This window comes from Thamnophis elegans, chromosome 4 (assembly GCF_009769535.1).
Source record: "Thamnophis elegans isolate rThaEle1 chromosome 4, rThaEle1.pri, whole genome shotgun sequence".
NCBI classification, from domain to species: domain Eukaryota; kingdom Metazoa; phylum Chordata; class Lepidosauria; order Squamata; family Colubridae; genus Thamnophis; species Thamnophis elegans.
Window position 1 is genome coordinate 85647068 of NC_045544.1, and position 12721 is coordinate 85659788.

A 12721-nucleotide genomic window follows, 5' to 3' on the forward strand; every position below is an offset into this window, starting at 1 on the left:
CAGAGAAGGATTTTCTGGACCCCAACAGAATACCCCAGCTGATGGAGAATGCAGCATGCCTCCTCTTCTGGCATCGAGGGGGAAGGCAGGGCAATCCCAGTGGGGTGAGGCGATCCCTCAAGTAGCCTGGACGGATGCCAGGAAGGTTTTAAAGGTGATTACCATCACCTTGAATTATATCAGAAACAAACCAGTAGCCAATGCAAGTCACACTCTGCACCAGCTGTATCTTCTGAATGCTCTTCAATGATAGCCCCATGTAGACCGTTTGCAATAGTCCAACTGTGAGATGACTAGGGCTTGAATGATTGAGCACAGGGATTTGGTGCAGCAAAGGCTGTCCTAGCTGTGATCGCAAGTCCAGGAGAACCCACAAATTTCAAACTGGATCTATCTGGGGTAGTGCCACCCCATCCAGAACTAAAGATGACAAAGTCTCAGACCTTGAGGCTCCATATGCTCAGAGCCATTTGGTCTGTTTTTCTCCCATCCAGTCCTGCACAGTCTCCAGGCACTGTGAGAAGGCAGCAACAGCATATCTTGGGGTAGAAATATAGAGTTGGATATTGTCAGCATACTGCAGATACCTCAGCCCATTGTGATGAATGATCTCACCCCGAGGCTTTGTGTTGTATCTAAGACTGGTTTATTTTCAAAATAACAATTTTGTAAATATTTATTTCTAGGGATTTTGTTCTTGGATGTTTTCTGCATTTCTCATGCAGTAAGTATGCACAAAAGTTGTGATCTGAATATTTTGTTTAATATTTTAAAGAAAATAAAAAAATATTTGTATTTTTCTCAATTTCATTGCCCTGTTTGCTGACCATTTTATGCATTAGTTTTATGCATTCAGTAAATAAGAACCGTAATTATTAAATAAACCATATTGCTCTTCATACTATCAACTCATAGTTTTGATGTTAATTTTAAATTATTGTATTTTAGACTTAGGTTTTTCCTAATATGAATCTGCTATGATTCCTCTCAGATTAAAACATTATAATAATTTTTCGAGGAATGAATAATTAAAGATCTAGTAATATACATACACTTGAATACTTGATTAGTATAAAACCTATGTGCGACATTGGATTTTGTAACAAGAAGTGCTGTTTTATGGTTAAGTACTTTGGTTAATTTTGTTCTATAGAAATGCAATAACTGACCTGAATCAGCTTCAAATTTCATTGAAAATTCTATGATCAGTATTGCTACATTTTTCATTAAGGAAAAACAACTATTAAAATGCTATATTTTAAATTTTGATTGACATTTCTGTTTTATAGCATTCAATCAGTTCTCTGAATTTACAGGATTAAGCCTAATTGTTCTATTAGGTAGTTCAGTTTTAAATTGGAATTTTATTTTACTTCAGTATGTAAGACTACTTTAACCTAGAACAGCATTTTAAGAAGACTTTCATTTACTATGGAACAATGGTTGACAAGTTTAATTTTTTTAAAAAGCAGGAGCAGAATGGCTCAAATTTTTTATAAAGATGCACTTTTACTTGCATCTGAATTATTAATTTATATGTTATGTAGTAGCATTACTACTCTCTAAAATGATTTATATTTACAGTGACAACCCTGCAATTTTAAATAAGGATCACTGAGAAATAAAAACCAAAATATTTAAAACTCTTGGTACATAGGAGAAAAGTCTATTAAAATAAAATAGTATTTAGAGAATAATAGGAGGAGGCAGAATCTATTGCATTCACAGGACAAACCATTCCATAAAACGAATACAGCTGTTAAGAATACTTGTCAAACATACTTCTAAGTAGCTGGAATACAGAAGGCATGTAAAATAGAAGATTGTTAAAATAACATCAGAAGCAATAATTTGAACAGTATTTACTGATCATTTTTATGTTTCCATTATTTTTATAGTATTTTATTAGCTATCACAAGCACTTTTGATTTGTTCATATGTAGTAATTTCCTTATGGTTACACAACTTTCAAATTTGGTGATAGACTTCTCTTTATTTATGGTGCAGTGATGATGAGATTTACGATCAAAGTGGGCATGATGCCATTACTTATCTCTCCTTTCAACGCCATCTCATCGGTCTCTTGATCGTGGTCAGCATGTTGTCTTTGTGTATTATACTTCCTGCAAACCTATCAGGTGACTTGCTTGGTAAGAAACTTTTTTATGATTTGAATTGCATATGTGCAAAACAGAGCAATCTGATTTAACTGTAGCATTTGAAGTGTTCTGTACTACCTGAATTGCCTTGAAGATTAGCGCTATGATTCATATAAGACTACTGAAATAGCTAATGAGAATTACCATATTTTTCACTCCATAAGATGCACTTTCTCCCCCCCAAACTTGGGTGGAAATGTCTGTGTAGCTTTGGTGAATAGCAGCTGGCTGAAGCTGCTGAACTCTGCCTCTTCTGTCTTTGTCATTGCCTGCTTCTTTTGTCTCTTTTCTGCAGTTCAGGAATCACTAGGCAGAGATGGCACATGAGAGGAAACCTATCTATAATCCTCTCAGGCTCTGCCTGAAAGCTTTTTGTCTTGTTTTCCTCCTCTAAACCTATGTATGTCTTATGATCAGGTGCATCTTATGGAGCGAAAAATATGGTATATCTTTTATAATCAAAATACCCTATTCTGTAATTTAATTTACTAGATTTTCATCTCCTGAAATAATATACAGTTATTTAAGTATAAAGCATACTTATAGTATATTCTTTATTGAATGATACATTTGTTTTGGTAATGACATGTTAGTTTTCTTTCAAGTTGTGCTTAGAGGCATGTACTTGGACATGTACATTGACATTCAGTAACTGGAATGTTCTCCTGTATTTCAGAAGTTAGTTGCTTGAAATGCTCAATTCACCATCATTACAACCTAGGCTGTAGGCTGATTATTGATAATTGAAAATAAGTGAATTCTGTCAATTTGTCCATTCCAAATACAGAAACTGTAGCAGACTTTTTATTTTAAGACAATATTAAAATGGAAAAACTTTGAATTTAGAACAGCCCATCTTTAGCTTTTTTCAGTATATAGACAGGTCTGGGATTAAAGGATTATATTTTCCTGAAAAATATTATTCTTGCCTTTTTCTAATAGTTCAGGAAACTGAAACTGCCAAAGTTAAAATATATGTTTCTTTTTTTCTGCAACGCATAACGATTGTCAAGGTTGTAACAAATCAGTAAGTATAACAAGATAGTTTGTTATTAACAATAGAATGTTTTAGATCAGGTTTTGTGAAATTGTTTGTGAAATTGTCCCCCCCCCCCCAGTATTTCTGCATAAAGTTGCTTAGATAGCATCATAGGAATTGAGATATTTGCAGAATGTTATATTGTAATATGTCTAGGTGGATTGTCGATGTAATTCTTAATGGAGAGAGACTTTATCCACAATTTCTGCTCTTCAAAGAAAGCTATAAAACTATTAGAGACCTCGTGTTCCATTTATTCTTGATCCTTTGGGAACAGAGTGGCAGAATAAAGAGAGAAAAAAATGTTTCTCTTTCACAACGTTGTTTCCAAGTTTCAAAAAGTATTATATAGCTGTTGCAAAATTATTCAGTTGCAGAATAATTTTCACAATTGTTCAATTGCCATATAATTTTGCCAAAGTAAGAAGCACAACACTAAGAAAGAGATCCATATTTATTGCAATGATAATTAGATACCTACTTTACAAGAAAGACAGACCCTGAACAAAAGAAAAGCAAAGTTTTTTTTTAAATTGAAGTTGAGGGCCACAAAGCAGGGTTTCTGGCCAGTTTGGAGAAGCTGGACAGGTCTTTGTCTCTGTAATTGGAGTGAGTTCTCTTGGTAGGTAAAGTGGACCTTTCAAATGGACAGCAGAGATGCGGAAGTTCGTTGTAAGGAAATGGAATATTGAGGTCATCAGCTGATCAGAATATAAAGGCTGGGATTTCTCTAGGTTGCAGCTTCTTATTTGCTGTTGAGCCATGCTGTGAGCTGATAGACAGGCTTCGACTCTTTGGTCTAGATGGGGCTGCGCAGGAGCTTTTTCTGGGACAGAGAGAGTCAGTTTGAATCTGATAGGATTAGGCAAAAAAGACATCCTGGGTTTGACCTTGGTCATATCCAAAAGAAGAGGGGAGATGGGATGAGAAGGAGGATAGTCACCATTTAATGTGCTGGGTTTATCTTTTCCACTACACAGATATGATTCTTTCCAGTATAGGGAGGAGACAGCTGGTATAAATTCAGTTATTTGTACTTTTTCCAAGGAAAGAACACAGAAATGTAGGGCTAATGACATCTATAAATCTTAAGGGGAAAAATGGGTACCAAGAAACTCCCTTCTATTTAATTCAGTGTTCTCTTCAACATGACGTTCCATGATAGTGCTGCTGTTAGAAGAATCCTGAAACTTTAAAATGCACATATTAATTGCCAGAAGGACAATTTAGATCAGTGGTTCTCAACCTGTGGGTCGGGATCCCTTTGGAGGTCGAACAACCCTTTCACAGGGGTTGCCTAAGACCATCGGAAAACACATATTTTTGAAAAAATATAGAAAACATAAAATAATTTTATAGTTGGGTCACCACAGCATGAGGAACTGTATTAAAGGGTTGCAGCATTAGGAAGGTTGAGACCCACTGATTTAGATGGAGTTGATCCCCTATATTATAATTTAGTTCCATTTTGTTTTCTAGATTTTTACTCATTGTAGAACATTGGGTTGGTTACTGTATTTGTCACTAGCACTTTTCTACTGTATAATATCAATACTTACAATTAACCAGTTTCCTTTCCCATTGCGAAGCACTTTTTTTGCCCCTTTGAGTCAGCAAAAACTATACTGGCATGATATTTCCTGTCTGCATTGTTATCTCTATTCTGTCTAGATTATCTCTATATAAAGTTACTAAATTCATCTCTCTACAAAATAATGGGTGTCAAAGTTTAGCATGTTTTCAATAACTTATGGCTGCCCTTTCACAGGACAGAAATAAGGAGAAAATGCTATTTTAATGCTGATATTGCTAAGGATTACATGACTGGGTCTTGATCTTGAGCTGAAGATGAGATGAAAGTTAATGTAACAGTCATGTATTAGAAAAAGTAGGTAAAAATGGAAAACCAAAGAAAAAATAAACATGCAGAAGAACTAGTATTGCTGAAGGAAAGTCAGCATGGATGCTGCAAAGGTTATCCTGCTTTATCAATTTTCTATTTTTTTCTTTTACAATGTCAACAGGCACCTGAATGGAGATCATCCTGTTAACATAGTATACTGCATTTGAATTTTGTAAAAGCTGTTAACAAAATCTTGTCAGAAGGTTGACTAACCTAGTGATCATAGGCTAATAGGGCCTGCCCTTTTATTGATTGCTTACTTGTTAGGGACCAGAAAGAGAAGCATACACAGTTTTATCTCTGGAGGTTAGTAACAAGTAGAGTACTTCAATTATTTGTTTAAGGACCCAGGCTTAATTCTGATCATAAATAGGCATAAACAATGAGCTATCCGAGTGAGTGAATGATACCAGGCTACTCAGAGTATTTGAAAGAAAAAAATGATTTTGAAGATCTTGTGAAATATCACTTTAATTGGAGTGGATGAGCAGCCAAATAGCAAATTTGCAAGTTCATTTTCATTGTATAAAATTGAGGCATAATGGAACAAAAAACCCTAAACTTTGTATATACATTGATGGGGCAGAGCTTCATGGAACTACAGTTAGTCCTCGCTTTACAATCACAATTAAGCCCAAAATGTTTGTTTCTAAGTATGAGTGAAATTAGTTTTGCTCCGTTTTATGACCTTTCTTGCCAGAGTTATTAAGTGGATCACTGCAGTTGTTAAATTAGTAACAGTTATTAAGTAAATCTGACCTCCCCATTGACTTTACTTATCAGAAGGTCACCGAATGTGATCCCATGACCCTGGGATACTACAACTGTCATAAATATGAACCAGATGTCAAGCATCAAATTTTTCATCATGTGACCATTGGGATGCTGCAATGGCCATAAGTGTGAAAACTGCTCAAGTCACTTTTCAGTGCTGTTGCAACTTTGGTCAATAAATGAATGGTTGTAAGTTGAGGACCACCTGTAATCAGTATCTAAATCTGGTAGTCACAGTGAGTAGTTCAATGAAGATATTGACAAGGGTTAGGGTTAATTATGAAAGGCAAATTCCATTGTAGGAATCATTACAAAAGGAATTGAAGATAGAACTGCTAATATTATAGTTCCATTACAGAAATGTAATGAGCAATTGTGTCTGGAACATGATCTATATTTCTCATCACTTTTTTAAAACAATGCTATTATAGAGCTGGAACAAAATGTAGAAAAGGCCAACCAGTATGCCTGAGAGTTTGAATCACTTCCTTACAGATAGGCTAGAATGTCTGAATACACTTTGCAAAAAAGGTGTCAGGTGAGCATAAAATCGAGATTTGTTTTTGTCTCTCTTTAAAAACACTAGGACTAGGAATCATCTGATGAAGTTAATTGGAAATAGATTTAGAACAAGCTCAGAGAAGACAAGTCTATCATGGAGTATTAGTCTCTGTATTGGAGCAAGGGGACTAGGGCAAAATAAGGGCCTGTATCCATTTTCTCCTTTTAGATAGATCCTGTTAACCTCTGTATTAGACTAAGATGACTCTTGATTTGATTCAGTGAAGCTATTTTATGTTATGTTTATCTTAACAAGCAGCTGTAATAGGATAACCAAGCTGCTGTATTTGTATAATACTTACCATAATTATTTGCAAATAAATGAATAAAACATACTTAAAATATTATTTTCTGCCTTTTAGATAAAGATCCATATAGCTTTGGAAGAACAACTATAGCAAACTTACGAGTAGGGTAAGTAATCATGAGATGTATATATAGAATACTTTCCTTGAACATTCTTTACTTTTCAGTTTGGACAATATTTTTTAATCATTTGGTAGAAGAGAATAAGATGTGCTAGATGTGCACTGAAAACAAAAATGTAATAACTACACAGTTATCAGTGAATTATCTTTGAATCTTAGAATGTATTGTCATGAAATGTGAAAAATGTACCATTTTTCGGAGTATAAGACGCACCGGAGTAAAAGACGCATCAAGGTTTTGAAGAGACAAAATTTTTAAAAAAGTTTTTGCACTCTGCAAATCTCCCCAAAACAGGCCTGTTTTTGTTTTTTTTTAAAGGCACGAATAGCCTTTAGGAGGCTTGTAGAGTGCTCCTGGAGGCTGCGGGGTGCAAAATTGAGCAAAAAACAGTCTTTTTTGCTTATTTGTGCCCTCTCCAGCCCCCAGGAGCTCTCTGAATGCCTCCTAAAAGCTATGCATGGCCATTTTGGTGAAGGGGGCAGGGTTTTGGCTGGCAAAAAATGCTGTATTTAGTATACAGGACGCACTCAGATTTTCAGCCTCTTTTTTTGAAGGAAAAAGGTGTGTCTTATACTCTGAAAAATATGGTAATTCCCAAAGCCTAAGAGTAAAATGGAGACATATTTTCATTCCCTCCCAATAGCTGTTTCTATATGCTATCTGTATATGAAGAGTTTAACTAAGTGGGCTACCAGTGGAAAAATACTATTTGAATCTGAGCTGTACACTTTTTGAGTAAACTAAGGAATCACATATATACAAGTAGTCCTTGACTTCTGATCATTCATTTGGTTACTGTTCAAAATTAAAAACATTCTGGGAAAAAATGGACTTATAACTCATGGCTAAAAATTACTGTCGTTAAAGCACCTACACAATCACATGATTAAAATTTGGGTGCTTGGCAGCCTGCCCACACTTAGGACCATAGGGGCACTGCAAATCAGCCCCCCTCTGCTCCACCAACCAGACCCACCAGTGTGGCATAAAGCTGTCTTCTCCAAAGGCCTTGACTTCAGCCATAGTTCTTCCATCAAAAGTGCAGTTGTGCAGGGCAGAAAATTGAGCATAAAGGAGGGGCATAGATGGGTCAGAGGAGTTGCAGTGCTCTTGCATTGCTAAACTGAATGGGCAGCTGAGGCTTCCCAAGTTGTAACAACTTTGCACTATGCCGCCATATGTCTGAATTTTGATCATAAAGCCGGTACAACAGCCATAACCTAGGCCAGGTAGTGAGTCTATTTTTTTCAACAGTGACATAATTTCAGTCAAGGACTACTTGTAGGGGCACTTGCTGAATGTGTCTCAGAGGTGAACAAGCAACTCTGAAAACGTCAGGCAGAAGCATCCTATAAGTAGAAAGCCAGGCAAATAAGTGAGGCCATGATAAATGTAATCAATGCAAATATTTTGCTCCAATTATTTCATTTATAATTCTACTTCACAGGAATAATCTTCTCTGGCTACATACAATTTTTGCTGTGATTTACTTGATTTTGACAGCTATCTTTATGAAACATCATGTGGGTTGCATTAGATACAAAAAAGAAAGCATAGTAAGTTTCTATGAATTAAAAAATATTTTGTGAAATATTTGTGAAGATTGTGAAAATTGCTTCTTGGCAGATTGTATTTATGCACCTGTTTCTTCACTTAGGGTGTGATGGGAGGAGGGGGTCTTCAACATGGGACAAACTTAATTGCCCATTCCATTCCATGATTCAGCTTTGTAGATTCTCTCAGTGGTGTTAATAGGTCTATTCAAATTGTGAATAATGTTTCTTGCTCTCACTTTGATTTTTTCCCATTATCAAGTCACCTAGAGTTTCTCTGAGACAGCAAGTGTTTCATAAAAATGTTGCTTATAAAACAAAATGTAATTGAAAGTTTGCAAAACTGTATGTATGTGTGGAGGACAAAGAGATCACAATTCCCATCACCATCCCCTTTTTTATTTAATCTGTGCTTCTGACAGGGGATTAATTTTAACGTTATGACATAAATTGCTACCAATTAAAAAAACATAAACATGACCATAATAAAAGTGAGTTTAGAATGAGAACATTGGATTTTATTTGCATATATATGTTAGTATGGGATTTTAGAGTATTTATGTTTTTGTATTGAATTATGTAAAGAAAAGTGAAAACAAGAGGTTCAAGCTGATTACAAAATCTGAATTTTTAAATTTTTCATATTCCAAATTATTTGCTGTGATTGCATATTTATACATAATAGATAGATAGATAGATAGATAGATAGATAGATAGATAGATAGATAGATAGAATTACATTTTAAATAATAGTAACCTTTCACAATAGGATGAATTTACCTGAATTTGAGATATTAGATGTGTGTATTATGTTTTAAATGTTTTATTTCTTATCAAAAGGTAATGAAATTTTCATCCCAAATTGACACTTCCAAGAGAATGAAGCATGCTGACCCTAATATGAATGAGTTTAGAGGGTTTTTTTTTAATGCAAAACCATCCTTTCTCATTCGGGTATTGCCAAAAGTGCATACCTCCTTATGTTTTTAATGTGCAATTACTACAAGAATGGTGCATAAATAACTTATTTCTCAGAGAGATTACTGATCTAGAAGTTTACAAATTTTTTTAAGAACAGAGGCAGAGATAAGGATATGAAATAAAAAACATCATTTTCAGTTTATCTCAGTTGGCACTGAAGTCAATAAGCAGTATGCAGGAGTAGGGGGTTGCATTATGGAGCTAACAGTAATGGGAAATGAAAATTATCAACAAAAACATATTTTTAGTATAATCTAGTAATGGGGTTTGTAGCCACCTGTAGTTTGGTTAGTCTGTGGATATCTGGATTCTACCAAAATATTTTGAGCTGCTGCTTTTTCTGGAGGGAGAACTGACAAAAAGCAATTACAGGGCACAATCCAGTGAAGGAGTATTTAGACTTCTCTTACCTAAAGCATCACGATAAGAGAATCCTACCAAAACTATTTACTGTGATTAGCATGTGGACTTTTTAGACACCAAATTAAATTGCTACTGCTTTTTCCCCCTCTATAGAGCCAATTTACTCTAGTAATTAAGGTACTATGCTAGAAATTGGGGGACTCTTGAGTTCTAATCCCATTTTAGGCATGAACCCCAGCTGGGTGACTTTGAGCTAATCACTCTCTTCCAGCCCAACCCACCTCACAGAGTTGTTGTGGGGAAAATAGGAGAGGGAAGAATTATTAGATATGTTTGCTACCTTGAGATATTTATACAAATAATAAAGGTGGAATATAAATAAATAAAAGTTGAAAATGCTTTTACATAACAAGACTGAGCAACCCCACCCCCACCAGGGCACCATATTTGCCATCACCACCACCATCATCATCAATGGTGGGATTCAAATAATTTAACAACCAGTTCTCTGCCCTAATGATTTCTTCCAACAACCAGTTCACCAAACTGCTCAGAAAGTTAACAACTGGTTCTCCCGAAGTGGTGAATGCCACCACTGATCATCATTATCTAACTTCTTGGCATCACATAGGATATATTAAATATATTAGATAATAGGATAACAGGATAACATTATTATGCACAAAGGAAAATATTTGTAATTTTTTTGTTTAACTTGAAATTTAAAGGACAGAAATAATTATATAAAGGTTTAATCACTTGCTTCCAACCTTTAAATTGTCAAAAAGAAAGTGAAATAAATTGAGTTTTTGGTTTGTTTTTTGCTACTGAATATCAGTAATTATCTGTAATGTTATTTCTATGTGTTCTCCAGGAACTGTAAAAGCTGGTTCAGAGCTTTGGGGGGGAGGGGGGGAGGGGCTGAAGTAGTTCTGAAAATTTTTTTTTTTTTGCATTCATAGAAGCTTATTATCTATGTCCCTCCAAAGAACTTCAGGTAGGGTCAGATTCAAATCTGGTCTTCTTAGAAGAAATACTACTTTGACTTACTTACCTCTTGGCTCCACATTAGCCTACATAGATATAACATGCATGAAATCTGATAAATATCCCTGGTAACAATTTAAAAACTGAAGCTAAATTTAATGTAATTTAGAAATGTCTATAGATTAAAGAGAGACTTGAATTGAAGTCAGTCGTAGAATCATACAAAGAAAGTGTTAGGAGGGACTTTGGAGATGATCTGGCACTTTAGTTTTCCTTTCAATCTTTCTCTATTATCAGTTCACTGAGAACATTATTTTTTACATGTAGGTAAAGCGCACATTGTTCATAACCGGCCTTCCCCAAAATGCCAGTGAAACAGCCATTGAAAATCATTTCCAGTAAGTTTTTTTTTAAAAGAAAAACTTAAATTTCTTTTTTTATAAAAATATTTTCAAATGTACATTTTCTTAGTTGCAATAGTTCAGTCACACATATTGAGAAATGAGTATTGTAATTCATTCCTATTTTTTTCTATTTTCCTTTCTTTTGAAATTTTACTTATCTTCCTGTAATTAATCTGTGGTAACTCAGCTATTTTTTTCTGTTTGCAGAGAGGCATATCCAACTTGCATTGTGCAGGAGGTACAATTGTGTTACGATGTAGCCAAACTCACATACCTGTCCGATGAAAGGTATCTGTATTATGGAGAAAGCATCTTATTTTAAGTATAAAATGTGCTAACTTCAATAGGCTTTCTGTGCCATTGTCATAAATATTGGTTGTGTGTCACCAGACAACCCACAAGACCCGTGCTGTAAAATGTATTAAATATGTGCAAATGCTCAATAGAGAACACATTGGAAGGATGTCATAGTAACGCTCACAGTAGAGTGATTTCATTTGTTAAATGTCTGATTCTCTCAGTGAAATAATTCATACATTTTCTGTTCAGTCAATTTGACTCTTGTTCTGAGAAGTTCGAAGGAAGTGCATTTATTGGGGAAGCTACAGTGTGTGTTCTGAACAGTGTGCCTCCAGAAGTTGTGAATGCCCCAACACTGGAAGACTTTAAGAAGATGTTGGATAGCCATTTGTCTGAAACGGTATAGGGTTTCCTGCCTAGTCAGGGGGTTGGACTAGAAAACCTCCAAGGTCCCTCCCAACTCTGCTATTATATTGTATTGTACTGAATTTATTTAGATACAGGATGGCCTGATCAGTTAAGGAGTTTGGTGAATAAAACTGGTTAATTTCTTTCTCATCTTATCGTATTTATTTAAAGGATTTATATTCTCTGACTAAGGTGCAATACAATATATTTCAAAAGTAACAAAAATAAGCAAATTATTTGAGAAAGTCAACATTTGCAGACTTCATCTCAAGTTTATGATGTTGCCTACAGCTTTGTTTGCAGGTCTCTGAGGAAATGACATAGCACTAAGCGGATGCCCTTCTCAGATATATCAAAAGGCAGAATCCTCATCCATGCTGCTAGGGCTGATTTAAATATGGCTCTAGGTGGCTAATGCAGTGGAAATGGAGATGAAAGAAGGGTGTTTACAATTTTCAATTGTATCAAATGCCATTGTTGTTCCTGGAATTTGGACACTTGGAAGGCAATCACTTTGGCCCAAAAATGGCTGATGGAACAATTAGACGTTTCATTGAGATGCTGTTATTAACAGTATATCTGAGATAATAATGAGGTCCATAATTTTCTTCTCCATTTTTTGGTCCATTAAATCCAGTGCTATTTTAAACAAGAATCTAAGGTTGTATTTTAATTTATTATTTGATTATTTTAAGCCCTGAACTTTGAAGAGAGTTGCTTTCATTGGTGTCCTGTAAAATACCCTGTTTAAGACCCCAAATGCTTAAGCACACTTTATAATATTAAAGATGATCTATTCTTAATAATTCAATAAAAGTGTACATCTTTTCAAAAACTATTACTATAAGGACTTTGAAGGT

General features: G+C 35.0%; 1 protein-coding gene and 1 long non-coding RNA gene across 11 annotated transcripts in view; one reads left to right on the plus strand and one right to left on the minus strand.

Annotated features, from left to right (window-relative positions):
- Nucleotides 1-12721, plus strand: part of TMEM63A (transmembrane protein 63A) — a 50457-nt gene that overhangs the window by 8524 nt on the left and 29212 nt on the right. For all 6 annotated transcript variants that reach the window (XR_004255332.1, XM_032217050.1, XM_032217054.1 and 3 more), the window contains 6 exons: nt 687-724; nt 2008-2150; nt 6799-6850; nt 8313-8421; nt 11077-11147; nt 11361-11441. Coding sequence is in view for 5 of the 6 variants with exons in the window: in XM_032217050.1 (XP_032072941.1) it covers nt 687-724; nt 2008-2150; nt 6799-6850; nt 8313-8421; nt 11077-11147; nt 11361-11441 (494 nt within the window). In the remaining variant the exon portion in view is untranslated. The remainder of the gene's footprint in view (nt 1-686; nt 725-2007; nt 2151-6798; nt 6851-8312; nt 8422-11076; nt 11148-11360; nt 11442-12721) is intronic.
- The window catches only part of LOC116508429, a 31079-nt gene continuing 21295 nt past the window's right edge, over nt 2938-12721 (minus strand). Inside the window, exon 5 of one of the 5 annotated variants that reach the window (XR_004255337.1) lies at nt 2938-4388. This is a non-coding gene — a long non-coding RNA (uncharacterized LOC116508429). The remainder of the gene's footprint in view (nt 4389-12721) is intronic. The other 4 variants (XR_004255333.1, XR_004255336.1, XR_004255334.1 and 1 more) reach the window with 4 other exon arrangements.